The sequence below is a fragment of the Coregonus clupeaformis genome, unplaced genomic scaffold (assembly GCF_020615455.1).
Source record: "Coregonus clupeaformis isolate EN_2021a unplaced genomic scaffold, ASM2061545v1 scaf0382, whole genome shotgun sequence".
NCBI lineage: Eukaryota > Metazoa > Chordata > Actinopteri > Salmoniformes > Salmonidae > Coregonus > Coregonus clupeaformis.
In genome coordinates, this window is record NW_025533837.1 from 100,327 (window position 1) to 126,038 (window position 25,712).

Below are 25,712 nucleotides of genomic sequence, written 5' to 3' on the forward strand. Positions count from 1 at the left end.
ATCTGTTGTTTATTAGATATCTTTTGTTTATTAGATATCTGTTGTTTATTAGATATCTGTTGTTTATTAGATATCTGTTGTTAATTAGATATCTGCTGTTTATTAGATATCTGTTGTTTATTAGATATCTGTTGTTTATTAGATATCTGTTGTTTATTAGATATCTGTTGTTTATTAGATATCTGTTGTTTATTAGATATCTGTTGTTTATTAGATATCTGTTGTTTATTAGATATATGTTGTTTATTAGATATCTGTTGTTTATTAGATATATGCTGTTTATTAGATATCTGTTGTTTATTAGATATATGCTGTTTATTAGATATCTGTTGTTCATTAGATATCTGTTGTTTATTAGATATCTGCTGTTTATTAGATATATGCTGTATATTAGATGTCTGTTGTTTCGCACATAAAGAAAGAGAGAAATTCAAAAAATATTGAGACAATGTACAAAGAAAATATCCGTCCAAGTCAGTAATTGGACCACTGTCAAAAAGACTTCCAGCACTTGCAAATAAAGTACCACCTAGAAACTAAATCCATTCTCAGTCAGCAGACACAATGGACACATTTTGACCATCCAACCATAGTCCTTAAAACATGTCAGTGCAATGGGCTAAAACAGGGTCACACAAAGTGTTTCTTGGTAGTACTAAACACATCTACAAAGTATACACCTCACACACGGTTATGGGCTTAACAAAAGAAGACACCTGTATCATGTCAGATATAGAGTTGAAATGTATTACATTTTGAATTTGCATCACAATATTACACTTTATACAGATCACAGAAGACGGAAATAATAACAAAACTGTTTAACATAGAAACACCGAATTTCCATCAGGTTTAAAAAAATAATGTTTATTAATTATGAAATTATGAAAAATATGAATAACATTCCATGAGGCTACTTGGTCATTTGACTGCTGGAAAGGGCAACTAGAATGGTCCCATAAAAACAAGCACATCTCCTTTGGGGACCAAACTCAGTTATGGTATGGTCCATTCCATTAAGCCTAATTCATACCTTCCTCTTCCACGCCTTCCGCTAAGGCCACTCAAACAAAACGTCGCAATTTTGAACGTTTGCTCCCGTCTTCACATTCTTTTCCAAGGAAGTGAGTGGACGCGGAACCAGCCATGTGGATGGTCACAGAAGGTACACATTAGGCATTAGGTTTCTTTATGTGTAGAAGATGAGTTCAGGTATCTGTCCCCCTTGGACTCCGGTCCCGTTGGTACTCTCTGACGAACACTGGAACTGGAAGGTCACCTTCCCACACTGCACCTCGGTCATTCCCTCCTGTCCAAAGTAACTCAACTCGTTCCCATCCAGCACCACGCTGACCGTGTAGAACGTATCCGGTTCTATCTGAACGGGATACTCAAACCACACAGGGAACGTGTTGCTAGAACCGTCAGAGAAGTATTTACTCAGGTTCTGTCCGAGGACAAGGCCCTGGCGCTTGAGCTCGATCTTAGCCGAGTACTCCGCCGATCCGCAGCTGGAGCCGTAGAGGCCGAACCCGGCGATGAAGACCCGTTTGTCCACGGCGAACTGGATGCTGTCGCAGCGTCCCCGGTAGCGCCACTGGTTGCTCCGGTAGGCGCAGGACTGGAAACGGTGGCATTGCTGGGGAGACAGGCCCTTCCGGGGTTGGCTGGCGAACTGGAGGTCCGGTTTCTTTGCCGCGGTATACCACAGGAAGATGTCGTTGGTTTCGTTCAGCGTCAGGACGCCTGATTGGGCGGCACCATTGGCAAAGTCGTCCAATGCCATGGTAGGGATGCGGATGAGGAATACGGCATTGCCCAGCACCTAAAAAAGAAAGATATATAGTTGATTAATTCATTGCCGAGGGGAAATTTCATGTCACACAGCAGGAAAATATATACAGTACCAGTCAAAAGTTTGGACACACCTACTCATTCAAGGGTTTTTCTTTATTTTAAATGTTTTTTTCATTGTAGAATAATAGTGAAGACTACTATGAAAAACTATGAAATAACACATATGGAATCACATAGTAACCAAAGAAGTGTTAAACAAATCAAAATATATTTTCTATTTGAGATTCTTCAAATAGCCACCCTTTTCCTTGATGACAGCTTTGCACAATCTTGGTATTCTCTCAACCAGCTTCACGTGGAATGCCTTTCCAACAGTCTTGAAGGAGCTCCCACATTTGCTGAGCACTTGTTGGATGCTTTTCCTTCACTCTGCCGTCCGACTCATCCCAAACCATCTCAATTGGGTTGAGGTCAGAGGATTGTGGAGGCCAGGTCATCTGATGCAGCACTCCATCACTCTCCTTCTTGGTACAATAGCCCTTACCCAGCCTGGAGGTGTGTAGGGTCATTGTCCTGTTGAAAAACAAATGATAGTCCCACTAAGCCCAAACCAGATGGGATGGCGTATCGCTGCAGAATGCTGTGGTAGCCATCCTTGTTAAGTGTGCCTTGAATTCTAAATAAATCACAGACAGTTTCACCAGCAAAGCACCCGCACACCATAACACCTCCTCCTCCATGCTTTACGTTGGGAACTGCACATGCGGAGATCATCCATTCACCCACACTGTGTCTCACAAAGACACAGCGGTTTGAACCCAAAATCTCAAATTTGGACTCCAGACCAAAGGACACATTTCCACCATTTTAATGTCCTTTGCTCATGTTTCTTGAGCCAAGCAGGTCTCTTCTTATTATTGGTGTCCTTTAGTAGTGGTTTCTTTGCAGCAATTCGACCATGAAGGCCTGATTCACACAGTCTCCTCTGAACAGTTGATGTTGAGATGTGTCTGCTACTTGAACTCTGTGAAGCATTTATTTGGGCTGCCATTTCTGAGGCTGGTAACTCTAATGAACTTATCCTCTGTAGCAGAGGTAACTCTGGGTCTTCCATTCCTGTGGCGGTCCTCAAGAGAGCCAGTTTCATCATACTGCTTGATGGTTTTTGCGACTGCACTTGAAGAAACGTTCAAAGTTCTTGAACTTTTCCATATTGACTGACCTTCATGTCTTAAAGTAATGATGGATTGTCATTTCTCTTTGCTTATTTGAGCTGTTCTTGCCATAATACGGACTTGGTCTTTTACCAAATAGGGCTATCTTCTGTATACCCCCCTATCTTGTCACAAAACAACTGATTGGCTCAAACGCATTAAGAAGGAAAGAAATTCCACAAATTAACTTTTAAGAAGGCACACCTGTTAATTGAAATAGATTCCAGGTGACTACCTCACGAAGCTTGTTGAGAGAATGCCAAGAGTGTGCAAAGCTGTCATCAAGGCAAAGGGTGGCAAAGGGTATTTGATGAATCTCAAATAGAAAATATATATTTGATTTGTTTAATACTTTTTTGGTTACTACATGATTCCATATGTGTTATTTAATAGTTTTGATGTCTTCACTATTATTCTACAATGTAAAAAATAGTATAAAAATAAAGAAAAACCCTTGACAGACTAAACCCTAAATACTTAACACACTAGAAACTGAGGAGCTACAAAGTACTCCTAAACATACCATTGTAGATCAGCATAAGATATCATCAATAAATACTATCATAAGATAATGTAGTGACCTTAACCCAACACCTAGCAACCTCGGCAAGAGGTTTGGCTCTCTTGCCATGATGGCTAAAATGTTGGGTTGATGCTTAATGTCAGCGTTGCTGTAATCCCGTTAGTAATACCTTGCGTTTGTTGTCGATGGAGGTGGTGAGGTCCTTTCTCTGACATTCTGCTTCGGCCCAGCTCATAGCTGCCTCGAACACCACCTCCTCCTTGGCATTGAGGGTGTCTCTCTGGAGGATACTCTCTAGTGTCTTGGAGTCGATGTCCGTGAAACCCTCCGATGTCAGGGCCAGCTCTGCCTGGGCATCAATCACCTGGTGGGATGGGGACGGAGACGGATGAGTAATCCACAGACAGACGCGTTTCGACCCGCAGCCTTCTTCAGCATGCAGAGACACAACTAAGAAAACACACTGGCCAAGTTTAAGACAACCGACATTACTGGTCATTGATAAAACTCTAGCATTTCAGCCCAAGATATACTGATCGAAAATATAAATGCAACATGTAAAGTGTTGGTCCCATTTTTCATGAGATGAAATAAAATATCCCAGAATGTTTCCATGTGCACAAAAATATTATTTCTCTCAAATTTTGTGCACAAATTAGTTTACATCCCCTGTAAAGTGGAGTATTTCTACTTCGCCAAGATAATCCACCTGACATAATGATAATCCACCTGACATAATGATAATCCACCTGACATAATGATAATCCACCTGACATAATGATAATCCACCTGACATAATGATAATCCACCTGACATAATGATAATCCAGCTGACATAATGATAATCCACCTGACATAATGATAATCCACCTGACATAATGATAATCCACCTGACATAATGATAATCCACCTGACATAATGATAATCCACCTGACATAATGATAATCCATCTGACATAATGATAATCCACCTGACATAATGATAATCCACCTGACATAATGATAATCCAGCTGACATAATGATAATCCACCTGACATGCTGTCACCCCCGAGGAAAATCTAATTGGCAAAATAAAAAAATTCCCCATCAAAAATCTGTCAATTTAAGCTAAAGATATCTGGGGTTTTTTTGCATTGGATGCGTCTCCATCCACATCTGCAGTGAAAGGTGACAGAGCTTGTCAGACCATGAGACAAAATGGTCTGTAGCGTCTTTGTTCTCCGTTTTGCTCCCAAAAGCGTCTTGGAACTACAAGATAGTGTTCTCAGGTTTGGTCTACAACCCCCAAAAGTGTCTTGGAACTCGTCTGAAGTCAGATACAGCCGATCTGCCAACTTCTGTCTGCAGCGTCCGAACGGTTTGGACTACACACTGATATGACCCCTCTGTGGAAAGATGAGACTCTCACGAACATGCACATATTGTTGTTTTGAACGCCAACAGGCCTCACAAGACTTGTCTGAATGTACCAGTTGAAGAAATGAATGGAAGTACTGTATATATGGATACTGTTTAGTGCCAAAAATAAGCGGAGAAATACAAGTACAAAATAAAATAAAAAATGTTTCCTGATCTTTCTAATATCTCTCAGAAATAGGACAGACACTTCAGAACAAACTTTCTGTAGATGTTTTGGGGGGGGCTATCTGTTGTTCCATGTAGTGAATATGTTATTCAATGCATTTGTATGGGCTAATAGCAGCAAGGCCAAATAACATTTTTCATTATTTATTTTTTATATTAGTTTTTTATACTTCAAGGGGTCTTAAAATTCCAAATCAAATAGCAAAATGATCCTTGGTATGACCTTTTAAAAACAATTTCATATACTGTAGCTTAGTAGAACACCCCCCCACACACACACACACACACACACACACAATGCCTCGGTGTTTCATGTTTTGAGGGAGCATGCGATTGGCTAACTGACTGCAGGAATGACCACCAGAGCTGTTACCAGAGAATTGCATGTTCATTTCTCTACCATAAGCCGCCTCCAACGTAATTTAGTTTTAGAGAATTTGGCAGTACGTCCAACCGGCCTCACAAGCGCAGACCATGTGTAACCACGCCAGCCCAGGACCTCCACGTGTGGTCCTCTGTAGCTCAGCTGGTAGAGCACGGCGCTTGTAACGCCAAGGTAGTGGGTTCGATCCCCGGGACCACCCATACACAAAAATGTATGCACGCATGACTGTAAGTCGCTTTGGATAAAAGCGTCTGCTAAATGGCATATTATATTATATTTATATTATATATTATTATATTATTATATTATTATATTATTATATTATATTCTTCACCTGCGGGATCGTCTGAGACCAGCAACCTGGACAGCTGATGAAACTGTGGGTTTGCACAACCGAAGAATTTCTCTACAAACTGTCAGAAACCATCTCAGGGAAGCTCATCTTGGTGCTCGTCATCCTCACCAGGGTCTTGACCTGTCTGCAGTTTGGTGTCGTAACCAACTTCAGTGGGCAAATGCTCACCTTCAATGGCCACTGCACACTGGAGAAGTGTGCTCTTCATGGATGAATCCCGGTTTCAACTGTACCGGGCAGATGGAAGACAGTGTGTATGGCGTCGTGTGGGCGAGTGGTTTGCTGATGTCAACGTTGTGAACAGAGTGCCCCATGGTGGCAGTGGGGTTATGGTATGGGCAGGCACAAGCTACGGACAACGAACACAATTGCATTTGATCAATGGCAATTTTAATGTACAGTCGTGGTCAAAGGTTTTGAGAATGACACAAGAGAAAATGACTTTACCCCAGTCCTCAGCAGTCCAATCCCTGTACCTTTTGCAGAATATCAGTCTGTCTCTGATGTTTTTCCTGGAGAGAAGTGGCTTCCTCGCTGCCCTTCTTGACACCAGGCCATCCTCCAAAAGTCTTTGCCTCACTGTGCGTGCAGATGCACTCACACCTGCCTGCTGCCATTCCTGAGCAAGCTCTGCACTGGTGGTGCCCCAATCCCACAGCTGAATCAACTTTAGGAGACGGTCCTGGCGCTTGCTGGACTTTCTTGGGCACCCTGAAGCCTTCTTCACAACAATTGAACCTCTCTCCTTGAAGTTCTTGATGATCCGATAAATGGTTGATTTAGGTGCAATCTTACTAGCAGCAATATCTTTGCTTGTGAAGCCCTTTTTGTGCAAAACAATGATGATGGCACGTGTTTCCTTGCAGGTAACCATGGGTAACAGAGGAAGAACAATGATTTCAAGCACCACCCTCCTTTTAAAGCTTCCAGTCTGTTATTCTAACTCAATCAGCATGACAGAGTGATCTCAAGCCTTGTCCTCGTCAACACTCTCACCTGTGTTAACGAGAGAATCACTGACATGATGGCAGCTGGTCCTTTTGTGGCAGGGCTGAAATGCAGTGGAAATGTTTTTTGGGGATTAAGTTCATTTTCATGGCAAAGAGGGACTATATGCAAATTGCCATCATCAAAACTGAGGCAGCAGACTTTGCGAAAATTAGTATTTGTGTCATTCTCAAAACTTTTGACCACAACTGTGATACCGTGACAAGTTCCTGAGGCTCATTGTCATATGTAACTCTGTGTTGTTGTTTTAATCGCACTGCTTTGCTTTATCTTGGGCAGATCGCAGTTGTAAATGAGAACTTGTTCTCAACTGGCTTACCTGGTTAAATAAAGGTGAAAAAAAAAGAAAAGAAAAGAAAAAAAGAAATAAAAGAAAAATTGTCGTGCCATTCATCTGCCTCCATCACCTCATGTTTCAGCATGATAATGCATGGCCCCATGTCGCAAGGATCTGTACACAATTCCTGGAAGCTGAAAATGTCCCAGTTCTTCCATGACCTGCATACTCACCAAACATGTCACCCATTGAGCATGTTTGGGATGCTCTGTATCAACATGTACAACAGCACGTTCCAATTCCCGTCAATATCCAGCAACTTCTCATAGCCATTGAAGAGGACTGGGACAACATTCCACGGGCCACAATCAACAGCCTGATCAACTCTATGGGAAGGAGATGTGTCGCAAATCATGAGGCAAATATTGGTCACACCAGATACATTTTTTTAAAGGTATCTGTGACCATCAGATGCATATCTTTATTCCCAGTCATGTGAAATCCATAGATTAGGGCCTAATGCATTTATTTCAATTGACTGATTTTCTTATGTGAACTGTAACTCAGTAATCTTTTAAATTGTTGCATGTTGAGTTTATATTTTGTTCAGTGTATATTAGTAGCATTATATACGACAGTACCCATAATACTCAATGCCTTATATAACATATCCTGTTTTATCTTAGTAAAGATGTTCCTGAAGCCATCATTAAAGTGTCCCATCTCCTTGCCAATAAATGCTGTCAGAAGTAACTCTGCCTCCTTATAAATACAATATTCAAAAAGGTTTCTCACCTCCCAGCAGCGCTGTGTCAACTCAGGCTCCTCGAACAGACAGCTCTGTGACAGCAGGACGCAGGCGTTCTTGGCTGAAAGGCTAGTCTCCAGGTAGTTAACACAGGCTCTGGCCAGGTGAGGCACGATGTACTTCTTAGCAGTGTAGAGGGTGGCCAGCACCGTGTCAGCGCTCAGGTCTATCTCATCACAGTAGATGTACCTGGGGACAGGTAGAGGGGTTGGTTATAATAATGATAATTATTATAGAGAGAGAGAGAGAAGAGAGAGAGAGAGAGAGAGAGAGAGAGAGAGAGAGAGAGAGAGAGAGAGAGAGAGAGAGAGATAGATGTTACATTTGGAACTCAGAAATAGATGGAGGTAAAAAAAGGAGAGACATCCTTCCTTACTTCAACATGGCCAGGAACGCTGCAGGCTCTATTTCCGGAATCCGGATTTCATCCTTGTTTTCCGCCAGCTCTCCATAAAACATGGCATGGAACACTGAACTACCAACAGCGAGAACATACTGTTGGAGAGAGAGAGAGAAGAGATGGTGAGATAAAGATCCGGAAGACAGATCATAATATTGGAGAGAGGAGAGATGGAGAGACAGACAACTGGAAAACTGAGCTTAGTTGTAGAGATACATTTGGATAGAAATAGAGATAAGGACGTGGAAGGAAATGTGGAAGGACGTTGTGATTTTTGAACTCCAATTGATATTGATTATTGTTGCCTTCCTAAATATCAATTCAAATCTAATCAATTTTTCTTCATCACGTAAGTCGCTCTGGATAAGAGCATCTGCTAAATGACTAAAATGTAATGTGAAATGTGTCGAATACAACGGATGTAGACTTTTCAGTGAAATGAACCTTTCCCAATGATGCAGAGTAAAAAAATATATATATACAAAATAAAATAGTAACTATACCAAGAGGAATAAAATAAAATACACAATAATGGAGCTATATACAGGGAGTACCAGAACCAGATCAATGTGGATCTATATACAGGGAGTACCACTACCAGATCAATTTGGAGCTATATACAGGGATTACCAGTACCAGATCAATGTGCTGAGGTATGAGGTATTTGTGGTAGATATGTACATGAAGGCAGGGTAACGTGACTAGGCATCAGGATAGATAATAATAAGGTATTTGAGGTAGATATGTACATGAAGGCAGGGTAAAGTGACTAGGCATCAGGATAGATAATAATAAGGTATTTGAGTTAGATATGTACATGAAAGCAGGGTAAAGTGACTAGGCATCAGGATAGATAATAATACGGTCCAAGAAACATGAGCAATGGACATTAGAATGGAGGAAATCTGTCCTTTGGTCTGGAGTCCAAATTGGAGATTTTTGGTTCCAACCACTGTGTCATTGTGAGACGCGGTGTGGGTGAACGGATGATCTCCGCATGTGTAGTTCCCACCGTAAAGCATGGAGGAGGAGGTGTTATGGTGTGGGGGTGCTTTGCTGGTGAAACTGTCTGTGATTTATTTAGAATTCAAGGCACACTTAACCAGCATGGCTACCACAGCATTCTGCAGTGATACGCCATCCCATCTGGTTTGGGCGTAGTGGGACTATCATTTGTTTTTCAACTGGACAATGACCCAACACACCTCCTGGCTGTGTAAGGGCTATTTGACCAAGAAGGAGAGTGATGGAGTATTGCATCAGATGACCTGGCCTCCACAATCCCCCGACCTCAACCCAATTCAGATGTTTTGGGATGAGTCGGACCGCAGAGTGAAGGAAAAGCAGCCAACAAGTGCTCAGCATATGTGGGAACTCCTTCAAGACTGCTGGAAAAGCATTCCTCATGAAGCTGGTTGAGAGATTGCCAAGAGTGTGCAAAGCTGTCATCAAGGCAAAGGGTGGCTATTTGAAGAATCTCAAATATAAAATAGATTTTGATTTGTTTCAAATGTTTTGGTTACTACATGATTCCATATGTGTTATTTCATAGTTTTGATGTCTTCACTATTATTCTACAATGTAAAAAAATAGTACACATTGAAGAAAACCCTTGAATGAGTAGGTGTGTCCAAACTTTTGACTGGTACTGTACATATGAGAAGAGTAAAGCAGTATGTCAATTTTTTTAACGTGACTAGTGTTCGATTATTAAAGACGACCAGTGATTCCAAGTCTATGTATATAGGGCATCAGCCTCTAAGGTGCAGGGTTACGTAACCGGGTGGAAGGTGTTTGAGGTAGATATGTACATGAAGGCAGGGTAAAGTGACTAGGCATCAGGATAGATAATAATAAGGTATTTGAGGTAGATATGTACATGAAGGCAGGGTAAAGTGACTAGGCATCAGGATAGATAATAATACGGTATTTGAGGTAGATATGTACATGAAGGCAGGGTAAAGTGACTAGGCATCAGGATAGATAATAATAAGGTGTTTGAGGTAGATATGTACATGAAGGCAGGGTAAAGTGACTAGGCATCAGGATAGATAATAATAAGGTATTTGAGGTAGATATGTACATGAAGGCAGGGTAAAGTGACTAGGCATCAGGATAGATAATAATAAGGTATTTGAGGTAGATATGTACATGAAGGCAGGGTAAAGTGACTAGGCATCAGGATAGATAATAATAAGGTATTTGAGGTAGATATGTACATGAAGGCAGGGTAAAGTGACTAGGCATCAGGATAGATAATAATAAGGTATTTGAGGTAGATGTGTGCATGAAGGCAGGGTAAAGTGACTAGGCATCAGGATAGATAATAATAAGGTATTTGAGGTAGATATGTACATGAAGGCAGGGTAAAGTGACTAGGCATCAGGATAGATAATAATAAGGTATTTGAGGTAGATATGTACATGAAGGCAGGGTAAAGTGACTAGGCATCAGGATAGATAATAATAAGGTATTTGAGGTAGATATGTACATGAAGGCAGGGTAAAGTGACTAGGCATCAGGATAGATAATAATAAGGTATTTGAGGTAGATGTGTACATGAAGGCAGGGTAAAGTGACTAGGCATCAGGATAGATAATAATAAGGTATTTGAGGTAGATATGTACATGAAGGCAGGGTAAAGTGACTAGGCATCAGGATAGATAATAATAAGGTATTTGAGGTAGATGTGTACATGAAGGCAGGGTAAAGTGACTAGGCATCAGGATAGATAATAATAAGGTGTTTGAGGTAGATATGTACATGAAGGCAGGGTAAAGTGACTAGGCATCAGGATAGATAATAATAAGGTATTTGAGGTAGATATGTACATGAAGGCAGGGTAAAGTGACTAGGCATCAGGATAGATAATAATAAGGTATTTGAGGTAGATATGGACATGAAGGCAGGGTAAAGTGACTAGGCATCAGGATAGATAATAATAAGGTATTTGAGGTAGATATGGACATGAAGGCAGGGTAAAGTGACTAGGCATCAGGATAGATAATAATAAGGTATTTGAGGTAGATATGTACATGAAGGCAGGGTAAAGTGACTAGGCATCAGGATAGATAATAATAAGGTATTTGAGGTAGATATGGACATGAAGGCAGGGTAAAGTTACTAGGCATCAGGATAGATAATAATAAGGTATTTGAGGTAGATATGTACATGAAGGCAGGGTAAAGTGACTAGGCATCAGGATAGATAATAATAAGGTATTTGAGGTAGATATGGACATGAAGGCAGGGTAAAGTGACTAGGCATCAGGATAGATAATAATAAGGTATTTGAGGTAGATATGTACATGAAGGCAGGGTAAAGTGACTAGGCATCAGGATAGATAATAATAAGGTATTTGAGGTAGATATGTACATGAAGGCAGGGTAAAGTGACTAGGCATCAGGATATATAATAATAAGAGTAAAATAAAGAACAGAGTAGCAGCAGCACATGATGAGTGTTAAAGTATGTGAGTGTGAGTGTGTATGTGTGCAATATTCATGGTTCCTTCTATTAAGGCAAGTCGTCCAGGTCCTGAGGCAGCAAAGTATCCCCAAACCATCACACCACCACCACTATGCTTGACCTTTGGTATGATGTTCTTACTGTGGAATGCAGTGTTTGGTTTTCGCCAGGCATAATGGGACCATGTCGTCCAAAAAGTTGACTCAAGTTTGCCAAAAAGCACCTGGATGATCATCAAGACTCTTGGAAGAACGTTCTATGGACAGATGATTCAAAAGTATAACTTTTTGGACGACATGGTTCCAGTAATGCCCGGCGAAAACCAAACTCTGCATTCCACAGTAAGAACATCATACCAAAGGTCAAGCATGGTGGTGGTGGTGTGATGCTTTGCTGCCTCAGGACCTGGACGACTTGCCTTAATAGAAGGAACCATGAATTCTGCTCTGTATCAGAGAATTCTACAGGAGAATGTCAGACCATCCGTCTGTGTGCTGAAGCTGAAGCTGAAGCGCAGCTGGGTCATGCAGCAAGACAATGATCCAAAACACACAATCAAGTCTACATGAAAATTGCTAAAAAGCAATGAATTGGAAGTTTTGGAATGGCCTAGTCAAAGTCCAGACCTAATCCCAATTGAGATGTTGTGGCAGGACTTGAAACGAGCAGTTCATGCTGGAAAACCCACAAATCACTGAGTTAAAGCAGTTCTACATGGAAGAGTGGGCCAAAATTCCTCCACAGCGACGTGAGAGACTGATCAACAACTACAGGAAGTATTTGGTTGGAGTCATTGCAGCTAAAGGTGGCACAACCAGTTATTGAGTGTAAGGGGGCAATTACTTTTTCACACAGGGGAATTGGGTGTTGCATAACTTTGCTTATGAAATAAATATGTAATTGTTGTGTTATTTGTCCACTTATGTTTCCTTTATCTAATATTAGGTTTTGGTTGAAGATCTGATAACATTCAGTATCACAAATATGCAAAAGTAAAGAAAATTAGAAAGGGGGCAAATACTTTTTCATAGCACTGTACATAAGTGTGCTCTCCACTTTCTGGAGGATCGAGTTTTGAAATCAGTGGAATTAGAGTATGATAGCTAAAGAGATGGAGAAAACACCTGTTTCCGGATTACATCTTCAAACTAAGGGCAACCATGGCATCCGTGACAGAGAGGGAGAAGCGTTCATCCAGATAGTCTAGCTAGCTACATTTTCAGATATTACATGTTTCAAATTTTGACAGAAAGTTGTTTCATTTCAAGTTAAAGTGTACTGTTAGCTAGCTAGCTAACGTTAGCTGGCTTTCTCGCTAGCTAACGTTACGTGTATGATCTTATTCGTATCTCAGAACCGTTTGCTTGGCTAGTTAGAGCCTAATGTTAGCTAGCTAACAATGAACCTGGTTGGTTAGCTATCAGCAGATTCACGCAGGGTAGTAATGTCATGAGTTGGCACTATGGTTCATTGTTTAACTAGCTATCGTTAGCTTGCTGGCTTGCTAGCTAACGTTACGTGACGTGTATGATCTTACATTTACGTCTTTAGCTCTTATCCAGAGCGACTTACAAATCTTACACGTTGTTTATCTAGCTAGGTTCATTGCTTACCTAGCTAGCTAGCTAGCTACATGTCTTAACAAAATACTCCACTATGCAATTAACTATTTTGGGTGCGTTCGTAAATTCAGTCTGAGTATGCCGGAGTGCAGAATAACTGATGAATTTACGTAAACACAACACCCATTGAATATGGCCAGTGGCTGTAAACGTTGGCAAAAAAGTGTAATTAAATTGTTGCCAGCAGAGCTGGTTAGGCCGTTTTCATGTTATCCAGAGGTAAACAATGAACCATAATCCCAATTTTGTGTCTGAAAGTAAATAGCAAGCTAACCAATGTTAGCCAGTTAGCTGGGATGCTTGACAGCCGTTGTGAGGTCAGACCGCTCGGATCAACCCTACTCATCGGCCAGAGCGTCCAGTGTGCGCTCCGAGAGCGCTCCGAGATGGGTGGGGCTAAAGCTTAAGATGGTGTGAACGATGCTGAATGGGTGTAGACAAAGAAGAGCTCTTCACTAGTTATCAAAACATTCAAATGCCATTTTCTCAAAAGTGAAATTACAAGTTTATCAACTTTCAAAGCAGAATTACTTTCCCGTGGTTCCTCAAATGCAGTTTTGTAGCCCTGTGTCTCTGCTTTTATTTTTATGTAAAAAACACAATTTCAAATGTTGCTACATAAGACCGAATTAAGGCGGTCGGTCACATATGATGTGTATATATAGTCTAGTGAGTGTCCGTAGGGTCAGTGTAAGATAGAGTCAGTGCAGATAGTTCAGGTACCATTCATTGCCTGTTTAGCAGTCTGGCTATTTATCAGTCTTATGGCTTGGGGGTAGAAGCTGTCTTGGAGCCTGTTGGTCCGAGAGCTGATGCTCCGGTACCGTTTGCCGGACGGTAGCAGAGTGAACAGTCTATGGCTTGAGTGGCTGGAGACTTTGGGGTTTCCTCTTACACCGCCTGGTATAGAGGTCCTGGATGGCAGGGAGCTCAGCCCCAGTGATGTACTGGGATGTCCTGATATAGAGGTCCTGGATGGCAGGGAGCTCAGCCCCAGTGATGTACTGAGCTGTCCGCACCACCCTTTGTAGCACTTTGCAGTCAAGGGCGGTGGAATTGCCATACCAAGTGGTGATGCAGCCAGTCAAGATGCTCTCGATGGTGCAGCTGTATAACATGAGGATCTGAGGGCCCATGCCAAATATTTTCACCCTCCGACTGTGTGGGTGTGTGTGGACCATGTTAAGTCCTTTGTGATGTGGACGCCAAGGAACTTAAAGCTCTCGACCCGCTCCACAAAAGCCCATCAATGTTTTCCTATAGTCTACGATCAGCTCCTTTGGTCTTATTGACGTTGAGGGAGAGGTTGTTGTCCTGGCACCACTCTGCCAGGTCTCTGACCTCCTCCCTGTAGGCTGTCTCATCGCCTTTGGTGATCAGGCCAACCACCATCATGTAGTCAGCAAACTCGATGATGATGTTGGAGTTGTCCGCGGCCACACAGTCGTGGTTGAACAGTGAGTACAGGAGCGTACTTAAGCACATACCCCTGAGGGGTCCGCATGTTTAGGGTCAGCGTGACGGAGGTGCTGTTGTCTACCCTCACCACCAGTTGCAGAGGGAGGAGTTCAGTCCCAGGATCCCTAGCTTGGTGATGAGCTTGGAGGGGACTATAATAATAATAATAGGCCATTTAGCAGACGCTTTTATCCAAAGCGACTTACAGTCATGTGTGCATACATTTTTACGTATGGGTGGTCCCGGGGATTGAACCCACTACCCTGGCGTTACAAGCGCCGTCCTCTACCAGCTGAGCTACAGAGGACTACGGTGTTGAACGCTGAGCTGTAGTCTATGAACAGCATTCTCACATAGTTATTTCCCCTCTTATGCAGGTGGGAGAGGGCAGTGTGAAATGCAGTTGAGATTGCATCATCTGTGGATCTGTTGGGGCGGTATGCAAATTGGAGTGGGTCTAGGGTGTCTGGGATGAGCAAAGTTGGGTTGGAACTCGTAAGATGTCGCCATCTTTCCAAAGTCTATACAGTATATCCACCCCTTCATGGATGATATTGGACAGCTTCACCCCTTATCTCTCTCATCTCTCCACTAGAGTTCATTTGACCATGAAATCTGCTGGAGCACACACAAAGATTCCCCACAATCAGCAGCAACGCTAAACTACAGTTGGAGGAATCATGATTCCCCCCCCAGGCCGTGTCTCAAATGGTGTTTTATGATGACAGGAGAAGTGTGAAGTCTGTTCTCTATGTTGCTAATGAACTACCTCTGGTAATGATGACATCACAATACTACAGAAGGTTCACAGGAAGAAGACGGAGGAGAGTAGGAGAAGAGTGGGGGGGGGAGAGAGGGAGGAGAGAGGGAGGGAGGAGAGAGGGAGGGAGGAGAGAGGGAGGGAGGAGAGAGGGAGGGAGGAGAGAGGGAGGAGAGAGGGAGGGAGGAGAGAGGGAGGGAGGAGAGAGGGAGGAGAGAGGGAGGGAGGAGAGAGGGAGGAGAGAGGGAGAGAGGAGAGAGGGAGGAGAGAGGGAGGAGGAAGAAGAGAGGCAAAAGAGGGAGGAGAGAGAGAGAGAGAGAGAGAGAGAGAGAGAGAGAGAGAGAAGAACGTCTCATTTTGATAATGGTGGACGTCTGTTCCCCAATTCTTGAACTGGACAAGCTGGGATAGCTAGAGATGTTCGTTTTTATTTATCCTCTTTGGCGTGAGGCCAATGAAAAGTCAACGGGACCCAGAGGTGCTGTCAGAGTATCGGACCGGGTGCTGTGTGGTGTAAATGATGAACCATGACAGAGCAGGCTTGTTGCTGCTGCTCTCCCCATCATAATCAAATCAGATCACACACACATCATGAAGTTCTGCTTGACAGATGGTTCTGCTTGACAGACGGTTCTGGTTGACAGATGGTTCTGGTTGACAGATGGTTCTGCTTGACAGACAGTTCTGCTTGACAGATGGTTCTGGTTGACAGATGGTCATATGGTTCTGGTTGACAGATGGTCATATGGTTCTGCTTGACAGATGGTTCTGGTTGACAGATGGTTCTGGTTCCTAACCCCTTTGTTATGACAAGCCTAAATAAGTTCAGGGAGCTAAGATTTGCTTAACAAGTCACATAATAAGTTGCATGGACTATGTGTGCAATGATAGAGTTTAACAGGATTTTTGAATGACTACCTCATCTCTGTACCCCACACATATAATCATCTGTAAGTTCCCTCAGTCGAGCAGTGAATTTCAAACACAGATTCAACCACAAAGACCAGGGAGGTTTTCCAATGCCTCGTAAAGAAGGGCACCTATTGGTAGATGGGTAAAAATCAAATAAAAAGCAGACATTGACCATCCCTTTGAGCATGGTGAAGTTATGAATTACACTCTGGATGGTGTATCAATACACCCAGTCACTACAAAGATACAGGCGTCCTTCCTAACTCAGTTGCCGGAGAGGAAGGAAACTGCTCAGGGATTTCACCATGAGGCCAATGGTGACTTTAAAACAGTTACAGAGTTGAATGGCTGTGATAGGAGAAAACTGATGGATCAACAACATTGTAGTAACTCCACAATACTAACCTAAATGACACAGTGAAAAGAAGGAAGCCAGTACAGAATAAAAATATTCCAAAACATGCATCCTGTTTACAATAAGGCACCAAAGTAAAACTGCAAAAAATGTGGCAAAGAAAGTACCTTTGTGTCCTGAATCCAAAGCGTTATGTTTGGGGCAAATCCAATAGAACACATTACTGACTAACACTCTTCATATTTTCAAGAATGGTGGTGGCTGCGTCATGTTATAGGTATGCTTGTCATTGGTAAGAACCAGGGAATTTTTCAGGATTAAAACAAATGGAATAGAGCTAAGCACAGGCCACATCCTAGAGGAAAACCTGGTTCAGTCTGCTTTCCAACAGACACTGGGAGACAAATTCACCTTTCAGCAGGACAATAACCTAAAAAACTAGGCAAAATATACACTGGAGTTGTTTACCAAGACAACATTGAATGTTCCTGAGTGGCCTAGTTACAGTTTGACTTAAATTGTCTTGAAAATCTATGGCAAGACTTGAAAATTGTTGTCTAGCAATGATCAACAACCAACTTGACAGAGCATCAAAAATGTGTGCAAATATTGTACAATCCAGGTGTGCAAAGCTCTTAAAGACTTACCCGGAAAGACTCGCAGCTGTAATCGCTGCCAAAGGTGATTCTAACATGTATTGGGGTGTGAATACTTATGTAAATTATTTTTTTTTGTATTTCATTTTCAATAAATTTGCAAAAAACATGTTTTGACTTTCTCATTATGGGTATTGTGGGTAGATGGGTGAGATTGTTTAGATTTTTTTAAATATATTTTGAATTCAGGCTGTAACACAACAAAATGTGGAATAAGTCAAGGGCTATGAATACTTTACTGTATATCTTGTCATAATGGCAACGTGACTGGAAGAGAGACAGGTTGGAATGTCAATTCTCATCAACTGAATAGGTAGTCTGACCGAAATATGGGACAAATCGAAATGTCTTTGTAAATTAGTGGTGTTTTAATTTGTTGATAAAATGCAGGACATGATTGTTTGGTTGAGGAACGTGGGACAAAGGGACAAAATGGATGACTGAAAACCGCACAGTCCAGGACATGAGGTCTCTCTGAACAGTACCTAATAGATGATGATGTCATCTCTCTAAACAGTACCTAACAGATGATGATGTCATCTCTCTAAACAGTACCTAATAGATGATGATGTCATCTCTCTAAACAGTACCTAATAGGTGATGATGTCATCTCTCTAAACAGTACCTAACAGATGATGATGTCATCTCTCTAAACAGTACCTAATAGATGATGATGTCATCTCTCTAAACAGTACCTAATAGGTGATGATGTCATCTCTCTGAACAGTATCAGTAATGATACTAACAGTAGTGATACAAAGAACCAGCTCTGGGTTTATGAGTCCTTATTAGTTGTTCTTTCTATTGGATCACTGGATCACTGAATCACTGGATCACTGGATCACTGGATCACTGTTGAGACAGTTAGATAAAAGTCTGGTTATTTGAAATCATAGTCTAGTGATAAATTACCCCTGCCTTAATCCCAAATATCACCCTTGGACCGTGAGGATGTCTAACGGTTAAGACTGTGGGTTGGCGATCAGGAGAAGGATTCAGTCCCCGCTGGTTACCCAGTACCTAAGAGATGATGATGGTTACCCTTACCCTGTGTCCTGGAAGTCTCTGTGTCCCTCCCGTCTGTCCCACCACGAAGTGAACGTCGGCCATCAACTCATTGTTGAACATCACAGAGTTTCTGAAAAACAGACCAGAGTAAGATCACATGACTTCATTGGACAGAGTAGTACCTGTGCTGTATGCTAAATCAAACTCTCATACACTACATGACCAAAAGTATGTGGACACCTGCTCGTCGAACATCTCATTCCAAAATCATGGGCATTAATATGGAGTTGGTCCCCCCCCCCCCTTTGCTACTATAACAGCCTCCACTCTTCTGGGAACGCTTTCCACTAGATGTTGGAACATTGCTGCGGGGACTTGCTTCCATTCAGCCACGAGCATTAGTGAGGTCTGGCACTGATGTTGGGCGATTAGGCCTGGCTCACAGTCGGTGTTCCAATTCATCCCAAAGGTGTTCGATGGGGTTGAGGTCAGGGCTCTGTGCATTCCAGTCAAGTTCTTCCACACCAATCTCGACAAACAATTTCTGTATGGACCTCGCTTTGTGCACAGGGGCATTGTCATGTTAAAACAGGAAAGGGCCTTCCCGAAACTGTTGCCACAAAGCACAGAATCGTCTAGAATGTCATTGTATGCAGTAGCGTTGAGATTTCCCTTCACTGGAACTAAGGGGCCTAGCCCGAACCATGAAAAACAGCCCCAGACTATTAATCCTGCTCCACCAAACTTTACAGTTGGCACTATGCATTGGGGCACGTAGCGTTTTCCTGGCATCCACCAAACCCAGATTTGTCAGTCGGACTGCCAGATGGTGAAGCGTGATTCATCACTCCAGAGAACGCGTTTCCACTGCTCCAGAGTCCAATGGCGGCGAGCTTTACACCACTCCAGCCGACGCTTGGCATTGCGCATGGTGAACTTAGGCTTGTGTGTGGCTGCTCTGCCATGGAAACCCATTTCATGAAGCTCACAACGAACAGTTGTTCATGAAGCTCCCGACGAACAGTGCTGACGTTGCTTTCAGAGGCAGTTTGGAACTCAGTAGTGAGTGTTGTAACCGAGGACAGACGATTTTTAAGCGTTATGCGCTTCAGCACTCGGCGGTCCTGTTCTGTGAGCTTGTGTGGCCGACCACTTCACGGCTGAGCAGTTGTTGCTCCTAGACATTTCCACTTCACAATAACATCACTTACAGTTGACCGGGGCAGCTTTAGCATGGCAGAACTTTGACAAACTGACTTGTTGGAAAGGTGGCATCCTATGACGGTGCCGCGTTGAAAGTCTGTGAGCTCTTCAGTAAGGCCATTCTACTGCCAATGTTTGTCTATGGAGATTGCATGGCTGTGTGCTCGATTTTATACACCTGTCAGCAACGGGTGTGGCTGAAATAGCACAATACCCATGAATACAGCAAAGAGCTGCTGTTTTAATGAGTAAATGTTTCAGTTGTTATCAAGCACTGTCAACACGTTGTCCAACACTTTTATAAGCCATAAAATGTGCGTTCTCCCTACGTGTGATCATATACCTAAAAATGTTTTATATAATTTCAAAATGGTCGGAGAAGAACAACATTGGCAGGGCAACTCAAGCGTAGCCGATATGCAGTGATAATGTACTGGACCTATAGCCTACTGCACAAACCTCACTGCTACAGAACTGTTTTTAATTGGTTCATGTTGCGTAGGCTTACATTTATTAAGACATGTTTAAAATAAAATCTGAGCTGTAGATCTCGGCCTGCATTTTGACTCAGAAAGTGATCGTTACTCAGAAAAGGCTGGCCAGTGCCATCGACTCACCACAATTTGGAAACCGCCCCAACAGATCCATAGACAACGCAGTCTCAATTGCACTCCACACTGCCCTCACCCACCTAGAAATACCTATTTGAGAATGCTGTTCATTGACTACAGCTCAGCGTTCAGCACCGTTGTCCCCTCCGAGCTCGTCAACAGGATGCTGTTCATTGACTACAGCTCAGCGTTCAACACCGTTGTCCCCTCCGAGCTCGTCAACAGGATGCTGTTCATTGACTACAGCTCAGCGTTCAACACTGTTGTCCCCTCCGAGCTCGTCAACAAGCTTAGGACCCTGGGACTGAACCCTCCCTCTGCAACTGGATCCTGAACTTCCTGACGGCACGCTGACCCTCAACACGGGGGCCCCACAGAAGTGTGTGCTTAGTCCCCTCCTGTACTCCTTGTTCACCCACGACTGCGTGGCCAAGCACGACTCCAACACCATCATCAAGTTTGCTGACGACACGGCGGTGGTTGGCCTGATCACCAGCGACGATGAGACAGCCTACAGGGAGGAGGTCAGTGACCTGGCAGTGTGGTGCCGGAGCAACAACCTCTCTCTCAACATCAGCAAGACCAAGGAGCTGATCGTGGACTACATGAAACGGGTGGGCGAGCACGCCTCCGTCCACATCGACGAGGCTGCAGCTGAGTGGGTCGATCGCGTCATGTTCCTCGGTGTCCAAATCACTAAGGACTTAAAATGGTCCACTCACATGCGCAGGAGGTTGAAAACGGTTTGGCATGGGCCATCAAATCTTCAAAAAGTTCTACAGCTGCACCATTGAGAGCATCTTGACTGGCTGTATCACCGCCTGGTATGGCAACAACACTGCCCTCGATCGCATGGCGCTACAGAGGGTGGTACGGACAGCCCAGTACGTCACTGGGGCCAAACTCCCTGCCGTCCAGGACCTCTATATCAGACAGTGTGAAAGGAAGGGCCGGGAAAGTCATCAAAGTCTCCAGCCATCCAAGCCATGGACTGTTCTCTCTGCTTCCAGACGGCAAGCAGTACCGGTGCATCAAGTCTGACACCAACAGGCTCCTGAACAGCTTCTATCCCCAAGCCATATGACTGCTAAATAGCTAACAGAATTGGTACACAACTATCTGAGTTTACCCTTATTTTTGCACTGTCTCTGTGCACACTCACAGGGCCCTACACACTCACACTCACTGCCACTCCTACACAAGGCAGGTTCTACAGGCTCTAGTTTTGTCTCACCTGGACTACTGTTCAGTCTTTGTGCCACAAAGAGGGATCTCTGAAAATTACAATTGGCTCAGAACAGGGCAGCACAGCTGGCCCTTAAATGTACACAGATAGCTAACATTAATAATATGCATGTACATCTCTCAAGGCTCAAAACAGAGGAGAGATTGATTTCATCACTACTTGTTTTTGTAGGAAGTATTGACATGTTGAATGCACCGAGCTGTCTGTTTAAACTACTAGCACTCAGCTCGGACACCCATACATACCCCAAAAGACTTTGCCACCAGAGGTCTCTTCACAGTACCCAAGTCCAGAACAGACTATGGGAGGCGCACAGTACTACATAGAGCCATGACTACATGGAACTCTATTCCACATCAGGTAACTGATGCATACAGTACACCTTACGGAACAGCGGGGGGCTGTGAAGAGACACACACACAGGCACGGACACACATACACATGATAAGACACAAACTATACGCACACATTCACATGGTTTTTTGTATTGTAGATATGTGGTAGTAGAGTAGTGGCCTGAGGGAACACACTATCATACTGTAACTCAGCGTCTTCTAGAGCAGAAACCAGGGAATCATATGTTACAGTATGATTCCCTGGTCTCTTTTCTAGAGGAGGAGGATGCTCCCAGCCTGGGACCCGGCCCAGAACAGGAGGAGGATGCTCCCAGCCTGGGACCCGGCCCAGAACAGGAGGAGGATGCTCCCAGCCTGGGACCCGGCCCAGAACAGGAGGAGGATGCTCCCAGCCTGGGACCCGGCCCAGAACAGGAGGAGGATGCTCCCAGCCTGGGACCCGGCCCAGAACAGGAGGAGGATGCTCCCAGCCTGGGACCCGGCCCAGAACAGGAGGAGGATGCTCCCAGCCTGGGAACCGGCCCAGAACAGGAGGAGGATGCTCCCAGCCTGGGAACCGGCCCAGAACAGGAGGAGGATGCTCCCAGCCTGGGAACCGGCCCAGAACAGGAGGCGGATGCTCCCAGCCTGGGAACCGGCCCAGAACAGAAGGAGGATGCTCCCAGCCTGGGAACCGGCCCAGAACAGGAGGAGGATGCTCCCAGCCTGGGAACCGGCCCAGAACAGGAGGAGGATGCTCCCAGCCTGGGAACCGGCCCAGAACAGGAGGAGGATGCTCCCAGCCTGGGAACCGGCCCAGAACAGGAGGAGGATGCTCCCAGCCTGGGACCCGGCCCAGAACAGCAAAGTGTGGAGATCCAAATGGTGAGGCGCTACACTCCAAGGAGCTAGTGAATATGAGGTAGTTAGTTAGTTAGTGTCACCTACCGCTAGTATATGAGTTAGTTAGTTAGTTAGTGTCACCTACCGCTAGTATATGAGTTAGTTAGTTAGTTAGTTAGTTAGTTAGTTAGTTAGTTAGTTAGTTAGTTAGTGTCACCCACCTCTCTAGTATATGAGTTAGTTAGTTAGTTAGTTAGTTAGTGTCACCTACCGCTAGTATATGAGTTAGTTAGTTAGTTAGTGTCACCTACCGCTAGTATATGAGTTAGTTAGTTAGTTAGTGTCACCCACCTCTCTAGTATATGAGTTAGTTAGTTAGTTAGTTAGTTAGTTAGTTAGTTAGTTAGTTAGTTAGTTAGTGTCACCTACCGCTAGTATATGAGTGAGTTAGTTAGTGTCACCCACCTCTCTCGTATATTAGTTAGTTAGTTAGTTAGTTAGTGTCACCTACCGCTAGTATATGAGTTAGTTAGTGTCACCTACCGCTAGTATATGAGTTAGTTAGTTAGTTAGTGTCACCCACCTCTCTAGTATATGAGTTAGTTAGTTTTAGTTAGTTAGTTAGTTAGTTAGTTAGTTAGTTAGTTAGTTAGTTAGTGTCACCTACCGCTCGTATATGAGTGAGTTAGTTAGTGTCACCCACCTCTCTCGTATATTAGTTAGTTAGTTAGTTAGTTAGTTAGTTAGTTAGTTAGTTAGTTAGTTAGTTAGTTAGTTAGTTAGTTAGTGTCACCTACCGTTAGTATATGAGTTAGTTAGCAGAGGTGTGGACTCGAGTCATGTGACTTGGACTCGAGTCAGACTCGAGTCATGAATTTGATGACTTCAGACTCGACTCGACAAAATGTACAAAGACTTGCAACTCGACTTGGACTTTAACATCAATGACTCGTGACTTGACTTGGACTTGCGCCTTATGACTCGAGAAGACTTGCTACGAGGACTTGTAATGACTTGCAAAGGCTTGCTAAGAGGACTTGAAATGACTCGAAACTAAAATGTAGGACTTTGGACTCGACTTGAGACTTGATGGCTTTGACTTTTGACTCGACTTGGGACTTGCCTCATCTTTGACTCGACTTGACTCGGGACTCGAGGGCAAAGACTTGAGACTTACTTGTGACTTGCATAACAATGACTTTGTCCCACCTCTGTTAGTTAGTGTCACCTACCGCTAGTATATGAGTTAGTTAGTTAGTTAGTGTCACCTACCGCTAGTATATGAGTTAGTTAGTTAGTTAGTGTCACCTACCGCTAGTATATGAGTTAGTTAGTTAGTGTCACCTACCGCTAGTATATGAGTTAGTTAGTTAGTTAGTGTCACCCACCTCTCTCGTATAGTAGAGTACATCCCCTGCCAGTTACAGTTCTGAATGGTGTTGTTATTATTCAGGTTCTGTTGCTGGTACTCCTGCACTGTGGCCCCCGACCCTCCACCCTGATTCTTAGTGCTGGGGAAAATATCTGACATCTTCTTCTTGTTCTTCTTGTTCTTCAGGGTAATGATCTCGTAACACACCGGAGGCAGCTTGGACACGGTACTACCCCCGGTACTACCCCCGGTACTTCCCCCGGTACTACCCCCGGTACTACCCCCGGTACTACCCCCGATACTACCCCCGGTACTACCCCCGGTACTACCCCCGGTACTACCCCCGGAAGCGCCACCGACGTTAGCTGTCTTTTTGGAGCTCTTAGTACTCAGCGGCTTGCTCTTGACGGACTCTGGGAGCATCAAGAGGAAGGTCAGACATTTCCTGTTCCGGCCTTTAGCATCCACCATGAGTGTGTTGTCCTGCTGAGCAGTGGGAGAGCATGCAGAGAAAATACTTTCACCAGGAGAGGAGAGGTGGAAGAGGGGAACAAGGGCCTGAGGAGGGGGAGGGTGATCGGACAGGACAGGACAGGACAGTGTAGTGAGAGAGTTTTTGCAGCAAACAGCAGCAGCAAAGTTGAAAGAGTTCAGTTCATCAGTCAGTCAGAAAATACTGAGTAGGAAATCAGTCAGTCAGAAATCCTCCTCCTACTCAGCTTTTATGAAGCAGACAGTTAAAGTATGGGTTATCCTGCACTCTCTCTTCTCCTTCAGTTTACTCAAGAAAACAGAAAGAAACAGAAAGAATCCAATGCTTTTTCTGGAGAAGATAGACAGGAACAATCCAAAGGGACTTTTATTTTCCTCCAGTTTTCCTTTCAAGTTTGATCTGGTGACAGACGGTCTTGTTGGGTACCCATCGCTGTTTGTCCCAGATACCGTACCAATGAAATCCTTACTGAAATCGCTCTCCTCTCTCTCCTCTCTCCTCTCTCTTCTTTCCTCTCTCCTCCGGTGAGTGCTGGCGTGACAGCCTAGAGATTTAATGCAGCTGCAGCAGTCCTGAGGCAGACAGCCTGCTTTCTCTCTCTCTGTCTCTATCTATCTCTCTCTATATATATCTCTCTATCTCCCTCTCTCTGTATCTCTATCTCTCTCTATCTATCTCTCTCTCTATATATATATATCTCTATCTCCCTCTCTCTGTATCTCTATCTGTTCTTCCTCTCTCTCTGCATATCTCTTTCCCTCTCTATCTCTCTCTCTTTCTCTCTCCGTTTCTCCCTCTCTTTCTCTCCCCTCTATCTGTTTCTCTCTCCGCTGTGTGGCTCAGGTCCTGTCTCTCCTGCAGGATGCTCTGTGTGAGCAGCTCCGCGTCTGTGCTCCACTCTGCTCCCTACCTCCTGTATACTACAGCGGATGAATGGATGAGCTCAGGAAAATAACTGAGAGAGAGAGAGAGAGAGAGAGAGAGAGTGAGATAACCCCCCCCCCCCCACCCCTCCACAAG

At 43.8% G+C, this 25,712-nt stretch overlaps 1 protein-coding gene across 2 annotated transcripts; it reads right to left on the minus strand.

Annotated features, from left to right (window-relative positions):
- Positions 1–712: 712 nt before the first annotated feature.
- LOC121556403 (BTB/POZ domain-containing protein 3) lies at positions 713–25,350 on the minus strand. 2 transcript variants are annotated; one of them, XM_041870310.2, is made up of 7 exons: positions 24,562–25,350; positions 24,216–24,468; positions 18,629–18,719; positions 8,327–8,445; positions 7,938–8,139; positions 3,704–3,898; positions 713–1,825 (listed from the first exon to the last, which is right to left on the minus strand). In XM_041870310.2, exons 1-7 carry the CDS (start codon positions 24,668–24,670, stop codon positions 1,190–1,192), a joined length of 1,605 nt encoding a protein of 534 aa, XP_041726244.1. In that variant the 5' UTR covers positions 24,671–25,350; the 3' UTR covers positions 713–1,189. The 2 variants fall into 2 exon arrangements, with proteins under 2 accessions (XP_041726244.1, XP_041726245.1); XM_041870311.2 differs by having other exon boundaries at positions 24,216–24,421; positions 24,536–25,350.
- Positions 25,351–25,712: the final 362 nt, after the last annotated feature.